Here is a 21,320-nt window from a genome sequence, read left to right as displayed (position 1 = left end):
GGCACAAATGAATCTCCGGTTCCTGGGCGGCCTTGGGCTTCGCGTTGCTCGTCAATTCTGTGCACGCTCATCGGACATTGGGACTTCCCAAACAACACTCTTCATAGATGACCATCCTTGAATTGACGAGGTTCATTACGGCCACCCCATAGATGCCAAAACCCCTGCGCAACATTTGATTTTTGGTCTTCTGCAGAAGATGGTCCGTGGTCAACAAGATGGAAGGTACGAGTAGGATCACAAATAAGGCAGATATGGATCGTGGACGTGAAAGCTATTTCTGCCGAAAATACGGGCGGAAAAAAGTACCAGGCTGAAGATGGCTATCGCTTTGGTCTGGTTACCAAGACCTTGGGGTAGGATGGATGACAGAGGCCAGGAGTGTTGCGTCAGAGAGCTAAACCAGGCTGATTTGAGAAACTGGCGATAAGAAAAACGTTGAGAGTATGGAATCCGTAAGACAAATAAACACTTGTCTTACTGCATCAAAGCGAGTGGGGAGATTGGTCCAGCGTTTCAGGGAACATTCAGCGAACGTGTCATGAGATGTGTTTAACAGGTGCTCCAGTGTCTCCTTAGCGTCCTGACTTAGTTTGATGATTGTGAGTCATCAGTTGGATATCAGCATGGATTCAAAGGCGTCGGAAACGAAACTCACTGGCAACAACCTCGGCTGTCGCAGATGCGTCCATTACTCTGCTAGTTCCCGTGGTATACTTCGTACTCTCCTGCTACATTCTGGCTGCATGATACCCTCTTCCTTCTCCACTTTCTCGTACGGCGATGGTCCACCTCATTTTCCACGTGCCATGATCGCAGTCCGAGTGATGGGAATGCGATTGACCTGGCATCGTGAACGTGAGTGGTTGAAGCTCGTCCTCCATCTCCTCTCCAGTATCACCAGCGTCGTTGTCGTTGTCGTTGTTGCTGGGATTTGAAAGACGTGGACTTGCAGTCATGCCGGTCAATGTAGAATGTGTGTGCGAGGAGTTTGAGGATGCGAGATAGGGCGCTAGCATACTCTGGTTCCATACCATAGAGCCTTCGATGACTTCTGAGTCAGTCGGAAGTGAAAGGAGGGGACCAGCCGCTAGAGTTTGGAGTCAAAAAGTGTAGCAGGAGCTGTAGTGTGGCTCAAGGAAATGTGCTGGCAGCGTGCATCTCAGGATCAGAAGTTGATTCAGAATTTCAAGTAGTACTTGGTCAAAGTGCCTGCCATTGATTTTAGTCTCACGTGATCCGTCGCGCAGGTAGTAAGACGTGACTACCTATTTGGCAATTTTCGTAATAGATGGTGATCTACCCAGCTGTCTAGTCGGACGAACGTTGCTCTTCCTCTGTTGGGTGTCTCGTCTCCCCCACCTCTTTACATCACGTTGGGCAGTGATCCTTCACAGTTGCTGCAGCAGGACAAGAAACAGACTCAGGCTGATACGCCAACTTTCCGTTATCCTGATATGATCGCTGGCATGTAAACCGAGAACAATGAGGGGGCACAATACCTAGAAAGCACTTACGGTGTAGTACATACAGTAAACAGTGGAAGTGTAGAGCGGGACATGATCGTAGCTGCCGGCCTATCAGTTACTTTGTCTAATGAAGATGTGTGGGTGTAACGCACTTGCAATATGTGAACTGGTCATGTATGTTGGTATCGCGTAGTTTATTGACACCACCGCCGACCCTCACTGTGGCTGGGCACTGTATACACGCATTGGCGCCAGCGAGGAAGCCGAGCAGCGCAAACATGATGGAGGGGGAAGTAAACATGATGGAGTTTGTGGAAGGGAATGAGGCAAAGCCATAGTGGTGTTTTATAGGCTGTGACTTCTAGTGTGAACGTAAAGGTGTTGCTCGCGTTACTGTTGAGATACCGTACTTTAGGCGAAAAAGGTTTAGCCAAAATGCATGATAATCTGCGCAGACTCGAACTCGAAGGGAGATGTGCGGCACGATGGGGTCATGGGGCACAAATGAATCTCCGGTTCCCGGGCGGCTTTAGCTTTAAATTTGTGTTGCTCGTCAGATATGTGCACATTCATTGGACGTTGTGAACAACACTCTCCGTGATATGACCATCCGTGAATCGATGAAGCTCAGCACTGGCCGCCCAATAATACCGAAAATCCTGCGCAATGTTTGAGTTTTGGTCTTCCGCAGAAACTTCGTAAGATACGGTTAAGAAACCGAGGTGTATAAACAGGTGTGAAATATTCCGGTAATTATGTATAACGCTGTTAGAAAGTCGCTCCGTAATTTAGGCTGTTGGAAATTGTGAACAATTGCAGTCATACAGGGCCGTCTGCGCCGTTAAGAGCTGCAAAACCGAGGCTGGCTACTGTCACGGAAGGCATGAGAATAAGGCTGATGTCAATCGTAGACGCGCCAGGGTTTTCTGCCGAGGATATGGGGCAGTAAGGGATACCATGCTGAAGATGGTCTATCGCGTGGGTATGGTTACTAAGACCTCGGAGTGGGATGCATGACATACCAGTAGAGGCCAGGACGGTTGGCAACCGTCCTGGCCTCTACTGGTACATCGGAAGACCAAGCCAGCCAAATTAGGCTGATCCTGAGAAGCTCGCGATACATCAGGAAAAACCTCCCGAGAGAAATTCAACTAAATTACAGTAATGTTTGATAATATCTGGTTATTATCACAAATTATCGGCCTTAGGAATATTATGGTGTTTAGATTTACTTTTTTACCCCCTTCTCCATAATGTATAATTATGTATAATTATCGAAAATTAGTTGATATTCCAAGCAATTGTTGAACAATTACGGAAAGTTTATGTCGTACTTCCATCACGCCCATCAGACAGTGTTGCGAGAAAAAAGACTAGCATTACCTAGAAATCTTGGGTGGCAAAGTCATAGGTGGCCGCTGGTGTTCAGTAAAGCTTGAGCTCTTGACAGACAATCAAGATAGACGGCCTGTCAGTCAGCAGGTAACCTGGCAGTCTCAAGGGATGAGGCTATACTGTTAGATTGATACATTCAAAGTGGACTATAGGCCTAAAACTAGGATACATTATCTAGTTAAGTTGTCCATGATCCAGATTGATATATCCTTATGGTGGATCCCAAACGTTGCTTCTCGGAACTTTCCAGGCCGTGTTGAGAGGGGTCAGATACCAAACAAGAACAGGCCAACCCCCCGCCGCTGCCAGGCCCCTCATGTGCCCTTCTTTCTGATCCGCGGCTGTTGGTGGAATTTGGAATTTGGATCTTCGACTCGTTAGGGGAGAACACAGGTACCTGACCTGGACCAGGAACAAACAGGCACGTGGCCAGGTTGCTGCAGTGCTGCGCTGAAGACTGAGTACTGAGTTGTGCCGTATCACTATCATAGCGCAAATTCAACATTTTGTCACGTGATGTACGTATTCTCGCAGCTAAGTTCAAGTTCGCAGATGAAGGGCGCAGTTTCATGTCATCTTGAATGCGGATTGCAAAGGCAGACAGGTACTTATGATAACATCGGAATTTCATTGCTGCAGCGCTGAAGACTGACTCGGAGCTGTGCCATCACTATCACAGCGCAAGTTCAACTTTGTGTCACGTGATGTTCGTATTCTTGCAGCTAAGTTCAAGTTCACAGATGAACGTTAACTTTCGGGCGCAGAGGGGGGCAGCTGGAGTGTTCTCGTGTGTAAGTGACACAAATTGAAATAGGAAGAATGTTGATTTTATTATCAAGACAACGCAATGACGAATTAGTGCATGAACTATGTACAAAGGTAGTGTGGAAGGTGTGGTACAATTGGACCTTCGAAACATCAAACCTTTCGCCTCCTGTTCATCGTTAAAAATTTGCTCAGCTGACTAGACAAACTAGAAGATGTTATCGACTGACCTCTTTTTGTGGCCTGAGACGCCAGTTTCAACTGCCACTCCACGACGCTTGCCAGCATTATGATCATCGCCAATGCTATTGGCAATAACATTGCGCAAGGAAGGAACACACATGCGACCGGTCCTGCGTGGATGCAAAGCTGGCGTAGGAGGCAGAGTGGTCGAAGGAGGTGCGGGTGAGCTCTGTGGCACCGAGATTGGCAAGGACTGAGATTCGTTCAGAGGTAGTGTTGAAACCTTGGGGAAAGTGTCTGCGGGAAGCTGAGATGAAGAAATCGATGGAGTTGCGGGGGATTCGTTTGGAGGTAGCGCTGAAGCTCCAGGGAAAGTGTCTGTGGGAAGGCTAGGTGGAGAGAGTGGTGGAGTTGTCGGAGACGATGGTGAATTGAGAGCAGATGCAGGACTGTGTGGGTAGGGAGGTAAGAGCGGCAAGTCTGGATTCCCACCTGACATGTCAAATGCATCTATTTGAGCGGTGAGTCCCTCCCAGAAATAATCATCTTGCCAGATGTCGGTGGAGTTTCCAGGAAGGTCGGACTTGGATGCATCTGGGATGCTATCCAATGGCGCAGTAGTAAGCGAACTTGAAGTCACATGACTAAATGTGTCATCGTGTCGATTTCCTAACTCTACACGATCGCCGCCATCACCATCATTCAGATCTTCCACACCTCCTACCTTTGCCTTTAAACTTGGTGCAGCATCTGCTGTTGATTTGGATAGGTGAGTCAGACAGGCTATCGCTAGGAAACATCTGAACTTACGATAGACGCGGTACAGGTAATCTCGCAAAGGAGACATGATATTGTTCTCGAAGTCCGGATATACCTTGCCAAAGTCATTTCCGAACTTCGTTTTACCTACATGGAAACTTCATACCCAAGGTGAGTACTACATTCTACAGATTAGCGTAGTTGACTTGCCTGTAGACATCAATCAATCCACCAAGCTCTGGAGAAGGGCCACTTGCCAGGAGGGAGAACAAGAAGCCTGTCGCATCTGCAAGTCCCTTCAAAAATTTGTTCACCATAGCGGCAAGTTTTTCTAGATTTCTATGAAGTCGTGTTAGCTGATTGACAGATCCAAATTTCTGAATCATTACTTTCCGTAATCGTCTTCCGACCACATCCCGACCTTCTCATTATCTTTGCGCATCTTTGCATCCTCGATGTACCTCCGCACCTCCGCCTTAACCTCATTGGTCTCTACTTCGTAGAGGTTCGCTGTCTCCTTTTTGACGATGGCGACTTGCATTCCATTTGTGAGTGCCTTATTTTTGGCTTGCAGCGCTTCAGCCTCTACCTTTAGTTTGTTATCGACTATTGATTTTACGCGCCTCTGGTAGTACAGTTTAGAATACGCCTCAACTTCCTGAAGGGAGCGCGTGGGCTTTTCGCCCTCGGTGACACTCTTCAGCACTGCGCTGAAGACGTTCGCGGCCTCGGCCTTTGCTTGGCGACCTGTCTTTGTGGCCCCAAGGCTGTTTTTGAAACGGTTTTCTAATTTCTGTAAGCCCCCGTTAGTTTGATCGCTTCAACGGGTCATTTGTTGTGACAACATACCTTTTTCCTGTCAGCTTCAGCCTGATCCCACCTGGGTTGCCCAATAAGTAAGGCTTATAATACTGGGCGATCATGTGCCTCGCCTAGGCTTACAATAGTGAATTGCATCAAATCCCAACACCGGCATTAAACACTACCCTAAATACTGTGATACCTTAGGCGTAAGTACCAGCTGGATGTGTATATCGACACCAGCATTAAATATCGCCCTAAATAATGGCCTGTATACTATGTGTCGACACCGGCATTAAATACTGCCCTAAATAAACCTAATATTTTGTAATGACCGGGAGATTCTGACGACTGTATTATCATTATCTAAGGTATTCCTATCCTTAATATTCCCACTGTGTCCTCCTCCTCAACGTTGACGTTGAGCTCACCAATGTCGAGCTCTCTTTCCCGCACGTCCTCCTCCTCAACGTTGAGCTCTCTTTCCCGCACGTCCTCCTCCTCAATGTTGATGTTGAGCTCGCCAACATCGAGCTCTCTTTCCCGCATGTCCTCCTCCTCAACATTGACATTGAGCTCGCCAACGTCAAGCACTCTTTCCCGCATGTCCTCCTCCTCAATGTGGGCATTGAGCTTGCCAACATCGAGCTCTCTCAGAGTCTCTTTCATGCTTGCTCTTGCAAACGTCGAGCTCTCTCTCTTTCCTGCCGGCTCTTGCGAACGTCAAGCTCTCTTTCCCATGTGTCCTGGTTTCTTTCTGCATGCATGCGTGCTCTGTCTGCCTCTGTCCATTCTCCCCCATCCCCAAGTGCCCTGCCCTGCCTGTCCATTCTCCACCATGAGCCTCACTATCCCGCTCAGCGCGCCACGATGATGGCCTTATCATATTATATATCCCGCTCGCGCGCCATGATTGTGGCCTTATCATACTATGTATTTATGCTCGCACGCCACGACAATGGCCTTATCATACTATGTATCCCGCTCGCGCGCCACAATGATGGCCTTATGAATAAAATTAAATGACACTATACTACCCAGAAGGATATGTGAAGAGTTGTGCAAGTAAAATGATAGTACAAAGTTTCCATAGTGCAAAGTTTGTTGAGAGTATGAAATTCAGTGGTTTAAGCAGGCCCACTCAAAAGCCAATTCAAGCTCACAATAGCTTGTTCGTAATCAAAATCAGGAAACAGGGTGTCAACAAAACCTGTACTATTGGGGGATGAAGGCAAATTTGGCCCATTGGCGCTAGTTGACGCCAAAGGGTGAAACGGATCAGGTTGTCCAGCCTGTGAGACAGGTATGTCGTTGAGAGGTACACTGTTGAGTGTCGAGTTGTTGTGAGAGGATACAGTAGTACTATCTATGTCATCCTTGTCCTCAACAGTAGCAGGGCTTGTGTATGCCTTCTTGCGGGGCCTTGAGGTCACATTCTCATTGGGAGAAAGAGCGTGGCACCGCTTCTTACCCTTATCCGAGCGAGGCCGGCAGCGGTGTTCGACAACCTCATCACTGCTGAGCTTGCTGTTTCGCTCCTCATTGAGCTCCTGGAACTCCTCGTTGTCTAGCTGTCACCAAGCAGTTTCTCCAGACCTCCATCTCTCTTTAAGGTTCTCCAGAGCGGTGATTCCACTGGCCGCTTTGCTAAGGTTGTCGAATGGGATCTCGTCAGGCCACCCCTCAACTATGACCTGATAGCGTGAAACAACATTGCGCCAATAATGTACCCACTGCATTGTTGCCTTCGGGTTCTTCGTAATTTGCTCTGTGAAATACGAGTGAGCAATGAGTGAGAATGTGAAAATTTGAGGGACCTAAGTAACTTACGAAGTTTATTGTTGATCAATTGACGGATCTCACCGCGAAGATTACAACAGCGTTGTTGATGGTTTTTAGCAGCACCTGCAAAGAATTAGTGATATATCAAAAGGAGCAACAAAAAATCTCACCGCGTATACCATGAAGTGCGAAGCCTTCCATCTTGGTGACGAACTCTTGGTTATCAACATCCATCACAGACTCCATGAAATTATCAACACCCTCTGTCGCAAAGGCAATTCCATGAAGGGGGAGATCAGTCGAGCCACGCGTCATATACAGTATCGTCTCTGTGCCCGTCTGGCACCTTAAGCTATTTAACTGCGTGAATTTGTTAGCCAATGTTGTCAAAAATAAAGAAATGTACACCTCATTTTCAATGGTCTTGAGGGTTTGAGTAACGTCGTTGACCTTTGACTTCGTGGAGATACGAACTCCATTGGTCTTTGTAGCCCTGTGTTTCTTGTACTCCTTGAGAATGGAGTCTTTTTCATCCTTGGAGAGAGTGTGGTACTCCACACGATGCTCGTTGATAAGCTCTGGTAGTAATGCCTTGCCGGAGGGCCCTTGAAAAATGTTCATCAATAAGAATAGAATAGACTACCGAGAGAAAAAATACCATTTTCCTTGTCAACACTCTGATTCTTTTTCCAGCAAAAGGCATTCCAAGCACTCAATTTCAAGCGCTTGTTCCGCAAAAGGCTTTGGCCCATGTACAGTTCGTGTTGTACCTGACAGATACTCTTGTGGTTAGAGGCCGCGATCGCCTTGACAGATTTGTTGATGTCGGCCCAAACATTGTGGATGGCAGTCTTGAAACAGTGCGATTTTTCATGATGCGAGGCAGTAAGTATAGCTCGCGCTTCCTTGCTCAGGTGGACCCTTGGACGGCGACGTCCTAAGGGTTGGACATGCATTTTGCCACCGCTCAATGGAAGAAAAGACTGAGAACTCATTGCCTGATATTCTGAATTAGCTCGGGGGTGTATATAGATTTTAAAACACAAACACATGATAGATTCAACTGTGCCAGAAGGGTTGCATAATACGCTAGTGATCTACATTTGCCAAACAAACATGACAGGGCTGACAGATTACTACACGAATAAAAGACCAAAGAAGTAAAGTGTGCACAGGCAAACCACAATCATAAGCCACAGTAAAATTTTCTTCAAGATTGATACCAACTGACAAGTCATTTAGCAACCACCAGAGTGTACTGTATTAAGGGGTCTTCGCACCTTGGAATTCACACCCAATGTCTGCAACTGTAGATCAGCATTGAGTGCCCTCGCAAGGTTGGCAGCTTGCTCGAAAGTAAAGGCCCATTTCGGAGATCTAAGAACAGTTTCCCAACGGCTGCTGCGTACAGTCGCCATTAGCTCACAGAGCTTGGGAATCACCTCATCGCCCATTTTGAAGCGATCAAGCACTGCATCGGTGTGTGGGCCGATGCTAATGATTGGTGAGCCATCAACAGGAAATTTATGAGGGAGGTCAGGGTACATGAACCCCGAGGTCCGTTGTTTCGGTCCATCGCTAGTGTCATCTTTGACGTTCTTCGGAAGTGAAAACAAATTGGCATATTGATGCTGACGGGCCTTTGGGCTTCCAGCGGGCACAGTATGGGCGCCTGAAGCAAGTGCTATGGCATGTTGAACAACTGCTGACTGCTGGTGAGCGCCGGAACTATCCTTTGACTTGGTAGTAGACTGAGTCTCAAAGTTGTAGCTTAAAGCTTTTGAAGGGCGTGCAGAACATTGAATATGGGAGCCAGTGTGAACAAGGGGGTTGGTAAAACTTGAGACCCAGTTGGGTTGACTTGAGCAGCTGGATCTATGTACAAATCAAGTTAGTATAATAAGGTGAAAAATTAGAAATGCAAACTGACAGCGATGAGGAGCTTGCACGCCCTCAATACGGCAGCGCTCTGTAAAGCGTCGAAGATGGGGCATTGCGAACTCCTCACAAAATGCTTGCACCAGGACTGATACATCCCCTCCGATTCGTTCAGGGACCTCATGAAGCTCGCGAGGTGTAATATAGAGATCCACAGCAATACGTTCAGCCGACAGAGTGCTTGTAGCGTTAGACCCAGGGCAGCAAATGAGAAGTGAGATTCCACCATCTAGACGGTCTTGCATGCAAACCTAGGATACGTCCTTGAGAAACTGTACAGACTAAAGTAAGAAATCAAACTCACTGCATCAAAAATGTCTTGGAGTGCAGCCTCCACAAATTCCTCGTGTGTGATCATTCTTTTATCAGGGGATGTTAGCGCCTCGTTGAATGCAATGTATGAAGGGTGAAGTCCAGCGGGGTTCCTTGTATGATAATGTGTGCCATCCAAATGTGAGTTGTGCCTAAGCAAAGCATGGGCAGCAGCCTGCCGTTCTGAATTGCTGTAACCTGGTGTGAATGAACTAGAATGAAGAGCTGTGACACTCGCAAGTGTGAAACGCTGTCTAGTGAAGTGATCTAAGTCTGATCTACGCGCATCGGTGGCTTCAGCTCGTCCTGGTAGCACTGAGCTTGGGGCATTTTTGAGGGTCGACATGTGTGTCGAAGAGTGTGGAAGGCAAAGAATGTGTGAGTAGTGAGGCGTCCAAATTAAAAATACCGGCACTAGTATACATGTAGATAAGATGAGAGGAAAGAGAAATAATCCATACCAGCATGCACCTCAGCTGGCCTTGCATATACATGGTATATGCAGCAGGTCATTAATTGTGAGATGAATGGCAGGCTAGATCATTGATGTAGGAGTTGTCAGTCTTGTATTGGTGTAGTGCCACAAAGTAAGTAACGGCCAGTGAACATCGACGTGTTGACAGCCGTCATGTAAGCAAGTAAGCCTCAATTACACTAACACTTGCATGTAAAGACCTTCACATAGATTTAACTGGTGAACGTTACCTTGAACATTGATGTGTCGACTCTTGCTGTTCTAAAGCAGATCTGCAGACTGCTGCTCTCGCTGTTAGTGAACATCGACGTGTCGACAGCTGTCATGTAAGTAAGCCTGACTCAATTAATTACTCTACATTATATACTTTCAGACTGCCGCTCTCACTGTTCTAATGCAGAACAATGTTCATGTGCTGAACCTCCACATAGACTGCTCACAGTTCCGACAATTAAAAAGGGTCTTTCTTTCATGCTCGTCCAGGCCTTAAGAAGATTCAAGGCTTGTATATTAACCCCTCGCTTCGAGGACAGATGTTCTGCGGTACAAAAATATACGGTCAAGAAAGTCGTCAATCAACAATAGATGCTATGAAATCAGCGACATCCTGTGTAACTTGCAGTTGTTCCTCATGCTCCAGCACATCCTCATCACCATACTCAGACGAGATTATATCACGAGCCGCTTCAGCTTCTGTGTAAGTTGTGACTTAGTTGATGTAAAATTATGAAGAAAACATATAGTACACACCATCCAAGTGACTTCTAGCTCGTTCTGGGATAGAATGGGGCTCGTTGATGATAGCCCCAATCTTGACACCGATACCTTGAGTACCTGAGAAACCTCATTGAAGTTCAATCTGATCCAGCCGGAAGGCATGTATGGCATTGACACCAATCTGCGATTTCCATTGCCTTTGTAGCTCAAGACTTGGCAGAGGATTGGAGACAAAAAGCTCGTTAATGATGGCAGTTGTTTTCGCTTCCTCATCATGAATTGATGTGCGAAGGTGCCTAACCTCTACATTGAGACGCTCAATCTCCTCATGTGCACGACGGAGCTTAAAATATTTGACAGTCGCCTCCCGATGAGCAGGCTTTGCCCAGTCTAGCTCACAAATATCAGCGCGAGACTGGCAGAGTAAATCGAACTTGCCCAGGAAGGTATATTCCGTGATGTCTTTCCAAGACAAAGACGGACGTGGGGGAGCTAGTGCAGCTGCTTGTACGTTGTAATGGCTCAGTGCATTTCGAATTGCTTCAGAGTGTCGTTGCAAGGCCTTTCCGATTTGCTGACGTAGTTTGTAGCCTTGCAAGTATTAGAATCAAGAACAAATAACAATCAATTGAGTCCATACCTGTGCCTGAAAGTGAAAGCTTCGAAAGTTCAAACAAACGCATGACAACTAAACACTCGAGTTCATCTAATGCAACGCGATATCGGCGCAGGGATGTTTCTCGCTTGTATTTATTGTAAGTATCCTCCCCGATCGCCCACCGTTCTTCTACTTGAAGTTGCATCTCCACATGAGCGGTAAGTGCTTCCGCATTCTGTAGTTTGGCGTATGCAGAGTCAACACGAATTCTGGCCTGGGAAAGAGCAGCCAAAATCTGGTTAAGGTCGCCAACTGGAATTGTCGTTAACACCTGATTGCCAGCTTCTTGGGCTAATTCCCACTCCAAACTTGGGTGACTGAGTCAGAGAAAATCTATGAAAATGATCGGTGTAATACTCACTGTCACTCTGCTAATTCATCGAGGACTTCGACGTAGCGGATCTGAAGGAGTTCTTTTGGAGGTGGAGTCTTGAGGCTGTCCAGATATAATCGTTCTTCAGAGTGAAATCAAATGAAGTCAGCATCCGTCAAGCCAAGATTGTCTTTCAGGACCGAAAGTTCAGCTGTAAGGGTGTGGATTGAAGTTAGTGCTTCTCGATAATGGTTCCATAAGAAATTGCCTTGAAATGTAGAAATTAGTTACTGTTCGGTTCGAAAGGAACACCATACTTAATGCGGCATATTTATCTGCATCCCAGAATGCAAAGTGTTCCTCAATGGTCTGGTGCCGGTGGAATACAGACGCATGCCTAGTACTCCGTGCAAGTTCATTCGAGGCTGAGAACACATGCTCACACCCCTCACCTTCCATATGACCTGTCCCATCAATATACATCGGGTGCCAGTCTAGCTGGCACCGCCGGTTATGAGCGTGGCCATGGAACACACCCACCATCATCTGCAGGTTGAGGGCATGTGCACATCGTCCCAAACTGCTGTTTGCCATTGTCTTGGCAAACGCACATCCAATGTCATATGCGCAGCCCCCCTTTTCCCCCAAGACAGACGTCAGACAATCAAGCAGAGCCAATGGGTACTTTGCCCTGATAGATATGGTGAGTGCCATACAATGACAAGAAAAATACACTCACAATTCACCGCTTCATACCATATCGCAAGCGAGAAGGACGAATCGGTGCCGACACGCTGCAATAAAGATGCCTGATTCCTCAAACACTGCAAACATTTTTTTATGTTGCTCAGGGCCAGCATTCCTCCACCTGTCCATGCAGTTAAATTCGGAACCTTGAGTCTCGTGCCCAACATCCTCCCAGTCATCAAGCCTTGCACGGTTCGAGGTTCCAGACTATAGCTATTATGGCAGTATTGTACAGTATGACATAGAAATCATGTACTGTTGGCGCCCTCACATCATTCTGAAATTTATCAACGGCTATTCGGTCAACCCAGTAATCCGAACGAGCCTGCCATGAGTCTTCTTGTGCGGCTGTTCCGTAAGTTGATGACGCCCATCTTTTGAGGCTGTTGTTGCCATCTACAGTTGTGAGCCAATCAAACACAAGTGGGCGCTCGCCTTCCAATTTATAGAAGCAACAGGGACATGCATTCTGAAGTCACCAGTTTGGGGCCGTTCGGCCGAGAGCTTCATCTAGGCGACGCTTTACACGATATAGAATCTCGAGGTAGACATCATAAGCGGCAGAGAACTGGGTGTTTAAATATGGGCAATAAGGCACCTATGGGCAGTATGAGACCACTTCGTATTGATGATAATGAGAAAACGTACATCATGAAGGTGGCAGAGTGTTTTGCATTGGGCTTGAATGCTAAATCGTGGGCAGGTTTGGTGAGACTGGCGGTATGCTGCCAGAGTGCGCAGGGAGATGGCAACCAATGGGTACAGAGGAGAGCAGCCTAGATAACCGTAATAAATCAAGGTTTTGTTTGGATACATGTGCGATGGTCATGGCCGTAATGTTGTTCTCTGTCGACCTATTGATCATATGATTGAGACACTGATTGATGAAATTAGTAGCACGCACCAAACATATTGACTAGTTCGATGTCAGCAAGCGAGAGACAATTACGTTCATCAGACATCATGACAGTGTCCAGAATACTCGGCATGCCATTGCCTTCATCCCGAGCACAATAATCCAAATACATGTCAACAAGGACGTCGAGTTGATTATCCCAATTTCCAGTCTGGATCTCAATGTGATCATGACGGGTTCAAGGGTCCACATAGCGACTACAAGAAATTGATGAGTGAAAGCAGCATGAAACAACAGTACACACCATCCTGATAACAATGCGACTTGTTGTGATAGACCAGCAAATTCCTCATGCTCGCCACCCTCGTGGCTGAGATCCATTCCTTCTTCCCCCGGCAGCACTGGAAAGTCGGCATTGAAATTAATGCCATTGTCAGATATCATCATCATGACTGCATTCCGATCCTCAGTCGACATTTCTGTAATCTGAATGAGCTAGATAGAACTATTAGTTGAAAAAGGTACCTTGCAATTGCATCTGTCTTTTCATAGTCGCCTCCTCCTTGCGCTGGCTTTGTTTACCTGCCGTCAATACTCCAGACAGCCGGGTTGAGCCATGATAGTGATGTTTGATGGTAGCGCATGACAGTCCTGAGACTTTCTTTGAAGAGGCGCCACAGGAGGCCATGTTGAACAGATATAGCGAGGCCCGTGTAGTGGAGAATGAACAGGCAGGCAGGGCACGTGGGTATAGGTGTGGGGGAGAATGGACGTGCAGACAGAGCACAAGGGCACGCAGGAAGAAACCAGTCTCGGCTCGATGGCTATGAGCTCTATGTTGGCGAGCTCGACAATGTTCAGGATGTAGAGCAAGCAGGGGGGAGAGAGAGCTCAATGTTGGCAAGCTCAATACCCATGTTGAGGAGGAGGATGTGTGGGAAAGAGAGCTCAATGTTGGTGAGCTCAACGTCAATGTTGAGGAGGAGGACGTGCGGGAAAGAGAGCTCGACATTGGTGAGCTCAATGTCAACGTTGGTGAGCTCAACGTCAACATTGAGGAGGAGGACACGTGGGAATATTAAGGATAGGAATACCTTAGATAATGATAATACAGTCGTCAGAATCTCCCGGTCGTTACAAAATATTAGGTTTATTTAGGGCAGTATTTAATGCCGGTGTCGACACATAGTATACAGGCCATTATTGAGGGCGATATTTAATGCTGGTGTCGATATACACATCCAGCGGTACTTACGCCTAAGGTATCACAGTATTTAGGGTAGTGTTTAATGCCGGTGTTGGGATTTGATGCAATTCACTATTGTAAGCCTAGGTGAGGCACATGATCGCCCAGTATTATAAGCCTTACTTATTGGGCAACCCAGGTGCCTGATCCATGACGATGATCTCATCCCTGGTCAGGGGCCCAATGAGGGGCAGTGTAGTTGGCCTTGGCTCCGGGAATACTTCAAGCCACTCTCCCACCAAGTCGGTAAAGAAATTCGCCCAGTTTTTAGCTTTGTCTGATTGTTTTTCATGGTACTTCTCATACCATGGACTCAGCCATTCCTCCTGTTCGGAAGAGGTCCATTTCCAGGGTGCCATCTATATCAGGTGTTATGCAATGAGCCCTGTCATTTCGAAAAAGTTCACGTACATTGCTTCACACAATCATGGGATGGGTATGTTTACTTGGCAAGGGTTGAACAATTACAGTTCAGTCATTGGGCCCCCAAACATCCCACGCACGGGCCATGACAGTAGCAAGCGCACCCATATTTTATAAGTAGCATGCGCACTGGTAATTTGACTCTATTCATGTGCGTAGTCAATTATGTACCGACTACCGAGATGCTCAAATCTTGATCCCCTTCTGATACATCAGCTCTCCCAACAAGTGTGCCGTTGTAAGCTCGGGAACTCCTCCAGACATTTCAAGGATCTGAATGTCCTCCAAATACGCAACACTAGTCCTTAGGAATCGCGAGACTGAGTATGCAGCGTGCCACTCAGGTGAGACTCCACAAAAATTGAGAATCTGGTCTTGAGCAGGGATTACACGTTTGAGTAGTTTTTTGATCTCGGCAATTGAGTTTGCAATTATCGAGATATCACCCTTAGTCGTGCGATCATCTGGGATGCTCTCGACAACTTGGCCAGTTCACCCTCAGCGAATTTGCATGGGTCAGCACCAATCAATTTGAGCATGTCATCCTTGGCGTGTTTGATAGCGAGTAAGCAGCTTGGAAGATCTGATCTATTAGATGAGTCAATAACTTGTGTTCCTATTTTTAAAACAAGAATAGAACTTACAGTGTGTCAATTTCATCATCATCACTGGAATCGTCGGTGTCCAGTTCAGATTCATCGTCATCGTCACAACCATGCAAGGCTTTCTTTACAGCTCTCGCAATCTCTTTTGATAATGCATCTGCTTCCTTGTCGCATTTCTTTATGCACAGTATGAAGATCCTTCCGCCTTTGTAAAATATCGCCTCTATGTCTTCACAAGTTACAAATGGGTGTCAGGAACAGTGTCGGGAACAATTCATAAAACTATGACATACTTGGCATAATAGTGCTGGTGCTTTTCTCTTGCAGCCTCCATCTTTGCTTGGAGTGTTTTATGAACGACCAGACGAGCCATTGATGTTTGTTGGAGAGTGTTTAAGTTGACAATTGTAGTTGTGGTGGTTCAAAATTTAAAGGTTGAAAAGAAGCAGAGGTGAAAGAAGCTTCTGGAGTTTGCCTCACTCAGACGCATAGCTGGAACTTGGTACGACCAAAATAAATACATTGTATTATATGTGCTGTATATCCTATTGAGTCATATTATAGCAGAATGTGTACTGTATTAATTAAGTAGGCCTTCCAGAGTCGTATGTACAAGGTGCTTTATTTCATCACATTATTGCTGTGAATGGTGGCAGTAATGGTCGTACTAATACTTATAAGTACCACTACAGGTAATCATTACTGTCTCGATAGCGCTCTTCAGTCCGACCAAAACTCATTGCTTGACTGTTTCGGGTTTTGGGTGATTAAAACTTAGCAGAATGCATGCAGTATCAACTATGTAGGCCTTCCAGAGTCATACAGTGGACTTTGTTTCATCAATATGACCACTATGAATGGTGGTGGTAATGGTCGTATCACAATATTAGTGCTCTTCAGTCTGACCAAAACTCATTACTCAACCATTTCAAGTTGTAGGTGGTTATAACTTAATTTCACACAACTGTCAGTGTCTCTGGCTCTCCCACCTACTAGTAAGCTTTCAATCTCATCCTATAAGGCCATGACTGCAAATTGGCGCAGTCTCTGTAGTTGTACATGTGTTATTCAATCATCACTTGATCATGCTCGCTCACAAGTTCATTATGTCAATTTGTAGCTTCTTTGATGGATTCGTAATTCTACATGCTTGGATATATCAACAGCACGCATACCGTGAGGCAACTGTGTGACAACGTCCACTACACCTTCAACTGTTTGCTCACAAATTACAATGGTGGCTAGAGCAGGTGGTCGTCCCAGCAAGAAGCCCCGTCTAGTTCGCTCAAGCTATTCTCTGCCACATTCTGTTGGACAATCTTCTCAAAATGTCCACCATCACCGAATATTGACCGCACAACCTACTGGACAAATAAATCTATGCACGAGATATCTTGATGCAGTCCTACCTGCCAGTGACGTCTCTGACGCTGAGAACGATGATGGTGCTAACAGTCACGACATGGATCCCTGGAACGAGACTCAATACAATGACAGTGAGCCTCAGGCTCATGACGATGTCTTTGTTGTGAAAGAAAAACAAAAGCGGACTGCTGGAGTGAGTAGAAATCCTTTCGATTTTTCCCAAAGAAAACAATGAAACTGACTTCCATGTTATCTATTTAAATAGGATGATCCAATGGGCCTCTGGGTGCATGAATGCCAACATTATCTAGACGAATTCATTCGATTAGAAGGGCGTGGAAGAATGCATCATGCATGCCATGTCTGCGGAGACTCAGATGCACTTTATCGTTGTGAAGATTGCTTTTCGGTCAATTTATTTTGCTGCTCGTGCATGATTACACTGCACCAGAATTTACCGCTTCATTAAGTCAAGGTCAGCATTTTGAATATTCAGTGTTCTTTTTCTGATATCATCATTTTAGAAATGGCAGGACGGATATTTTCACTCTGCAACTTTGAAGCAACTCAGATTGCGCATCCAATTGGGAGACAACACTGAGAAACCTTGTCACAATCCCAAACCTGCCAGAAACAATGACTTTGTCATAATTGATGTCCATGGAATACACGAGGTCGCACTAGACTTCTGTGATTGCGCAAATGCATCCTCCCACTACAGACAACTTCTCCGCAGGCGGTTGTATCCAGCAACTTCAACTGACCCAAGGACCGCTGCAACATTCGCAGTACTCGAACATTTTCACCTCCTATCGTTTGAGTCCAAAAGCTCTGCGTATGAGTTTTACCACTCCCTCGCATGTGAAAGTGATAACACAGGCATAGCACCCATCAAGGTAAGATTCATTCCTTACTTCAGTTGCACTGTGCCAGCCACTAACCAATCTACGCACACAGGATCGCTATTCAGTTTTTTTGAGAATCATGAAACAATGGCGGAATCTCAAGTCATTGAAACGATCAGGTCGCGGTCACGACCCTGCTGGAGTGGGTGCGACACAAGAAGGTCAATTAGCAGTCCTATGCCCTGCATGCCTGCAGTTTGGAAAAAATGTCCCTAACGACCTGGAAGATATCAGTCCAAACCAACGGTGTGTTTCCTTCTATCTACTTGTTCTAATTATTCACTGACGAGCTACTCACAGTTGGCTTTACTCATTATTCTTGGCAATTGACGCCAATTTTCAGTCTCAAGCGTCGTTTCATATTGAATGATGTCAAGGATCCCAGACTAAGTCATGGATGGGGTTATTTCATGGAAGAACGACAGTATAAGGCACACCTTCACAATCATGCAGACAAGGTGCAAGAGGTACGTCGTTGAAACTGAATATAATTCTTGTAGACTAATATATAGTTTAGAAGAGCTCGTGTGTCAGCCACAATGCCATCAACATGGCAAACACAAAAACCTCCATAGGTTCAGTTGTTTGCGCACGGCATGACATGCGGCTGGCTAATGGTGTTGGTGATTTATAAAAGGGCGAAAAGTAAGTGATTTCAAAGACAGCATTGCAACAGGTACTTATGATAGTCTGTCGGATATATCAAAATGGACTACATTGTCTTTTCTGCCCTATCTACTTTTTCATCCGCCCCCATAGTCAACTTTTCATATGATATTGCCTGTCAGTGGCATAAAAACCTCTGGCGATGTGTTCCAACTGCCCTTCCCTTGCAACTCCAGCCCAATCACACACAAACCACCTTCAACTTCTTCATACCAAAGTTCCATATCACCGCTCATATTCCCACTTGTCAAATTAACTTCTCCTTCAACTGGACGCCAGGAGTTGGTCGGACAGACGGGGAAGTGCCAGAGCGCGGATGGGCTGATATCAACCATATTGCTGCCAGTACGAAGGAAATGGGTCCTGGCAGCCATAGAGACATTCTTGATGACCATTTCGGGGACTGGAACTGGAAAAAGGTGGCTACACTTGGTATGTCTTCAAAAAGGTTCTCATTGACAGGAATTAACTACAGTTTTGTTATTTCAAAGGTCGGGTCTTGCTCCATAAGATCAAGGAAGCCGTCAAAGCCGAAAAAGAGCATCGACACGCCCTTACAGAGTTGGAAGAGTCCATCAAGGACTCAGACCTAGGTGTTGCCTCGCTCACCACTTGGACAAGCGAAGTCGTAGCATGGGAGTTGGACCACACGAAACCAAATCCATTTGAGAGCAGGATTACAGGTGATTTTTTTCATCTTCTCTCAAGTTCATAGTCTCATCAAAATTTCAGCTGTAACCCAACCTGCTGTTCGTTTAGAGCTGGTAATGCAAGATACACAGGATCTAGAGGATGGATCTTTGGTTTCTCTCCATTCTCATGTGACACCGAGCATTCTTATCAGTACTGGTCTAGATCTCGAGCATGCACAGTAGGTGGCAAGTGGATTTTGAATGGTACTAAACTGATTTCATTTGTAGGCGGTGACTCCGTGTGGATAACGGGAACTTGAGTCAACATGCAACAAACGAGCAGCAAGCAAATGCCCTGGCATGCAGCAATAGTCTCCAGCGTCGAATTGAAGCATGGACCGAGATTCAAGTTTTATACATGCCATCTGTATCTTGACTATGCACTACTGGTATTGGCCTTGCTCATCCACTCAATAGTACTCGATCCAGCAATGAAGAAGAGAGTGGGTGTCCAGGGCCGAAGCCCAACTCTGCCAAACCCGAAGATTTTCAGCTACTATTCCCTTCCGACATCTGCGACTTCACAATGTGCGATCCGAAGCTTCTTCAAATGGAGTGGTCCTTGCATTTTGCGCAGGCCAACGATGCTCTGGATGAGTGTCGTTCCCATATTTGCCTTTGCCATCAACTCTTGTGGTTTAAAAGCTGACACCTACGTGGACAAAGTGCAAACACTCGCGTGCAGAGGACTGTCCAAGCCGTGGAGAAGCGGCTGGTTCTCAGCCATGATAAATATTCACGTGCTCGTAGTGCACTGGTTTGCCTTTCAAGGCACCTTGATCGTGTCGGGTGGGATCACAAGTTTCAAGTATTGAAAAAATCCGACCTCAGACCAATAGGCGATCTTGGGGGACAGACTCAGGGCACGGCAATCATGTCGTGGATCTGGCTTACTCATGGGATCTCTTCACATGACAGCGAGGGGCTGCAAGACTGTAAGTGCTTGCGCAGCGATGTTTTCATTCAGAGTTGTACTCATTTTATGATGGATTTAGCACTCCGCGTTGAATGGTGTAAGACAAGGGCTCGACATACCAGATGGTTAGAAGAAATCCAGCTACTGCTAGTAGAAATGCACCGCGTGTTGGCATTCTTCACATGGGAAGCCAAATGTTGGGACGAGCGAGCAATCCTTCGTGTGGTGGACCGATCAGAGGATGCAGAGGGGTTGATAGCATATGGAAAGCGCCAGGCTGCTATCCATCGTGCCTTGTCTGCGAGCTTCTCTGAGATGTGGTCTAACATTGGAGCTCTGGTAAGTGCAGGTTTGGATGATGGTGCAGAAGACCAGGAGGATGACGGACCGTCTATTAATGAACCTCCCCATGAAGATCTTGATGGGGTTGATTAATGTCTATTCTGTACCTTCATATGTAGTCATCGTTAATCAATCTTGGATCTCAGATTCTCAAAAATGCTCGATATTTACAGTGCAGCCCGGGCACCCTCCATTAAAGCAATGTACCGGTTCTTCACCGGTTCTTCGGATGGAGAATCATGGCGCGATCTCAAATATGCATAGACCACTAGCCTACAGGGATGTATTCTAGTTTTAGGGCTATAGCCCATAGTGATATATTCATACACCAAGATGGGGTGAAGGGATAGGTGTTACTAATAGCCTATATAACATCAGTATGGTATACATGCCCCCCAGAAAAAAGGAAAAGGTTCTGTCAATGAACACTATTAGCGTGAGGATCGGAATCTAGGCAATAAACACTTACAAAGACAGTTTGGCCAGAGCGAAGAGGCCCGAAGACTTACATACTTGGGATGTCGTTGGACTTGAAATGTGATGCAGTGGTGATGATCCATGGAAGAACGGTTCAAGAACCTGAGCAAAAGCTTTGAGGGAATTTGAACCACAGATCATGTGACTGTGAGAGACAAATATTCCACTTTGTTTATTTGTTTACACATGTTGATAATCATAGCTGACCTAACCAGCAACTCTCATTAAACAACTCTCTGTACCAGGCCTACTTAGTGTTCCAACCTCCATCACAGCGCTGGGTGCTCCCACTGTCTATTGCCAATGGATTGGCAAGCATTGTATGTAGTGTCTAGGCAAGAACATGGGTCCATGTAACCTGCACTGGTTGCAGGTAACCGCTATTATGAACTTACTGGCAGTTCTGAGGTTTACTGTATTGCAATCCACGCTCATCTCTGTTGGTCTGCAGTTGGCGCCAGTTGTTTGCTGTGCCTGTTCACTTGTCTTCATTTGTCTCACCTGCTGACACTT

At 46.2% G+C, this 21,320-nt stretch overlaps 8 protein-coding genes across 8 annotated transcripts; 1 reads left to right on the top strand and 7 right to left on the bottom strand.

The window, feature by feature from the left end:
• Positions 1–1,337: 1,337 nt before the first annotated feature.
• Positions 1,338–1,808, bottom strand: EDB91DRAFT_1147087 (uncharacterized protein). Its single transcript, XM_041319276.1, has 3 exons — positions 1,622–1,808; positions 1,518–1,569; positions 1,338–1,452 (listed from the first exon to the last, which is right to left on the bottom strand). Exons 1-3 carry the CDS (start codon positions 1,768–1,770, stop codon positions 1,372–1,374), a joined length of 282 nt encoding a protein of 93 aa, XP_041174665.1. The 5' UTR covers positions 1,771–1,808; the 3' UTR covers positions 1,338–1,371.
• Positions 1,809–3,837: 2,029 nt separating this feature from the next.
• EDB91DRAFT_1251019 (uncharacterized protein) lies at positions 3,838–4,659 on the bottom strand (the record flags this gene model as incomplete). The annotated part of the gene is made up of 2 exons (XM_041323313.1): positions 3,838–4,565; positions 4,623–4,659. The coding sequence occupies 2 exons, from the start codon at positions 4,657–4,659 to the stop codon at positions 3,838–3,840; spliced, it is 765 nt and encodes a 254-aa protein (XP_041174664.1).
• An 831-nt stretch (positions 4,660–5,490) lies between these two features.
• Positions 5,491–8,149, bottom strand: EDB91DRAFT_1238445 (uncharacterized protein; the record flags this gene model as incomplete). The annotated part of the gene is made up of 10 exons (XM_041321717.1): positions 5,491–5,553; positions 5,575–5,592; positions 5,708–5,716; positions 6,578–6,784; positions 6,806–6,899; positions 6,951–7,140; positions 7,203–7,277; positions 7,325–7,514; positions 7,563–7,759; positions 7,813–8,149. 10 exons carry the CDS (start codon positions 8,147–8,149, stop codon positions 5,491–5,493), a joined length of 1,380 nt encoding a protein of 459 aa, XP_041174663.1.
• Positions 8,150–9,175: 1,026 nt separating this feature from the next.
• On the bottom strand, positions 9,176–9,657 carry EDB91DRAFT_1025911 (uncharacterized protein; the record flags this gene model as incomplete). Its single annotated transcript, XM_041312632.1, has 2 exons — positions 9,176–9,343; positions 9,397–9,657. Coding segments are annotated over 2 exons (429 nt in total), but the record flags the coding sequence as incomplete, so codon positions are not given.
• Positions 9,658–10,723: 1,066 nt separating this feature from the next.
• Positions 10,724–11,399, bottom strand: EDB91DRAFT_1238444 (uncharacterized protein; the record flags this gene model as incomplete). The annotated part of the gene is made up of 2 exons (XM_041321716.1): positions 10,724–11,187; positions 11,237–11,399. The coding sequence occupies 2 exons, from the start codon at positions 11,397–11,399 to the stop codon at positions 10,724–10,726; spliced, it is 627 nt and encodes a 208-aa protein (XP_041174661.1).
• Positions 11,400–11,617: 218 nt separating this feature from the next.
• Positions 11,618–13,130, bottom strand: EDB91DRAFT_1238443 (uncharacterized protein; the record flags this gene model as incomplete). The annotated part of the gene is made up of 6 exons (XM_041321715.1): positions 11,618–11,709; positions 11,885–12,251; positions 12,324–12,435; positions 12,506–12,783; positions 12,841–12,912; positions 12,963–13,130. The coding sequence occupies 6 exons, from the start codon at positions 13,128–13,130 to the stop codon at positions 11,618–11,620; spliced, it is 1,089 nt and encodes a 362-aa protein (XP_041174660.1).
• A 1,405-nt stretch (positions 13,131–14,535) lies between these two features.
• Positions 14,536–15,744, bottom strand: EDB91DRAFT_1084137 (uncharacterized protein; the record flags this gene model as incomplete). Its single annotated transcript, XM_041315721.1, has 6 exons — positions 14,536–14,775; positions 14,970–14,982; positions 15,051–15,303; positions 15,336–15,427; positions 15,484–15,673; positions 15,738–15,744. 6 exons carry the CDS (start codon positions 15,742–15,744, stop codon positions 14,536–14,538), a joined length of 795 nt encoding a protein of 264 aa, XP_041174659.1.
• A 934-nt stretch (positions 15,745–16,678) lies between these two features.
• EDB91DRAFT_1238442 (uncharacterized protein) lies at positions 16,679–20,594 on the top strand (the record flags this gene model as incomplete). The annotated part of the gene is made up of 15 exons (XM_041321714.1): positions 16,679–17,002; positions 17,334–17,705; positions 17,767–17,960; positions 18,015–18,065; positions 18,100–18,181; positions 18,232–18,333; positions 18,404–18,812; positions 18,872–19,063; positions 19,113–19,251; positions 19,334–19,439; positions 19,536–19,708; positions 19,739–19,873; positions 19,904–20,007; positions 20,068–20,308; positions 20,504–20,594. The coding sequence occupies 15 exons, from the start codon at positions 16,679–16,681 to the stop codon at positions 20,592–20,594; spliced, it is 2,715 nt and encodes a 904-aa protein (XP_041174658.1).
• Between the last annotated feature and the right edge of the window lie 726 nt (positions 20,595–21,320).

This window comes from Suillus paluster, assembly GCF_016628075.1.
Source record: "Suillus paluster strain FC165 chromosome Unknown EDB91scaffold_49, whole genome shotgun sequence".
NCBI classification, from domain to species: Eukaryota; Fungi; Basidiomycota; class Agaricomycetes; order Boletales; family Suillaceae; genus Suillus; species Suillus paluster.
Note: the sequence above shows the minus strand (reverse complement) of the source record. Positions and strands in the feature narration are given on the sequence as shown.

Excerpts from the sequence above, each read along its gene's own strand:
- EDB91DRAFT_1147087 (XM_041319276.1), bottom strand. The coding sequence starts at position 1,770 with ATGTTTACTTCCCCCTCCATCATGTTTGCGCTGCTCGGCTTCCTCGCT. Across the intron at positions 1,570-1,621 it reads GACCAGTTCACATATTGCAA|CTACGATCATGTCCCGCTCT; the intron begins GTGCGTTACACC and ends ATAGGCCGGCAG. Across the intron at positions 1,453-1,517 it reads TTTACTGTATGTACTACACC|GATAACGGAAAGTTGGCGTA; the intron begins GTAAGTGCTTTC and ends CGATCATATCAG.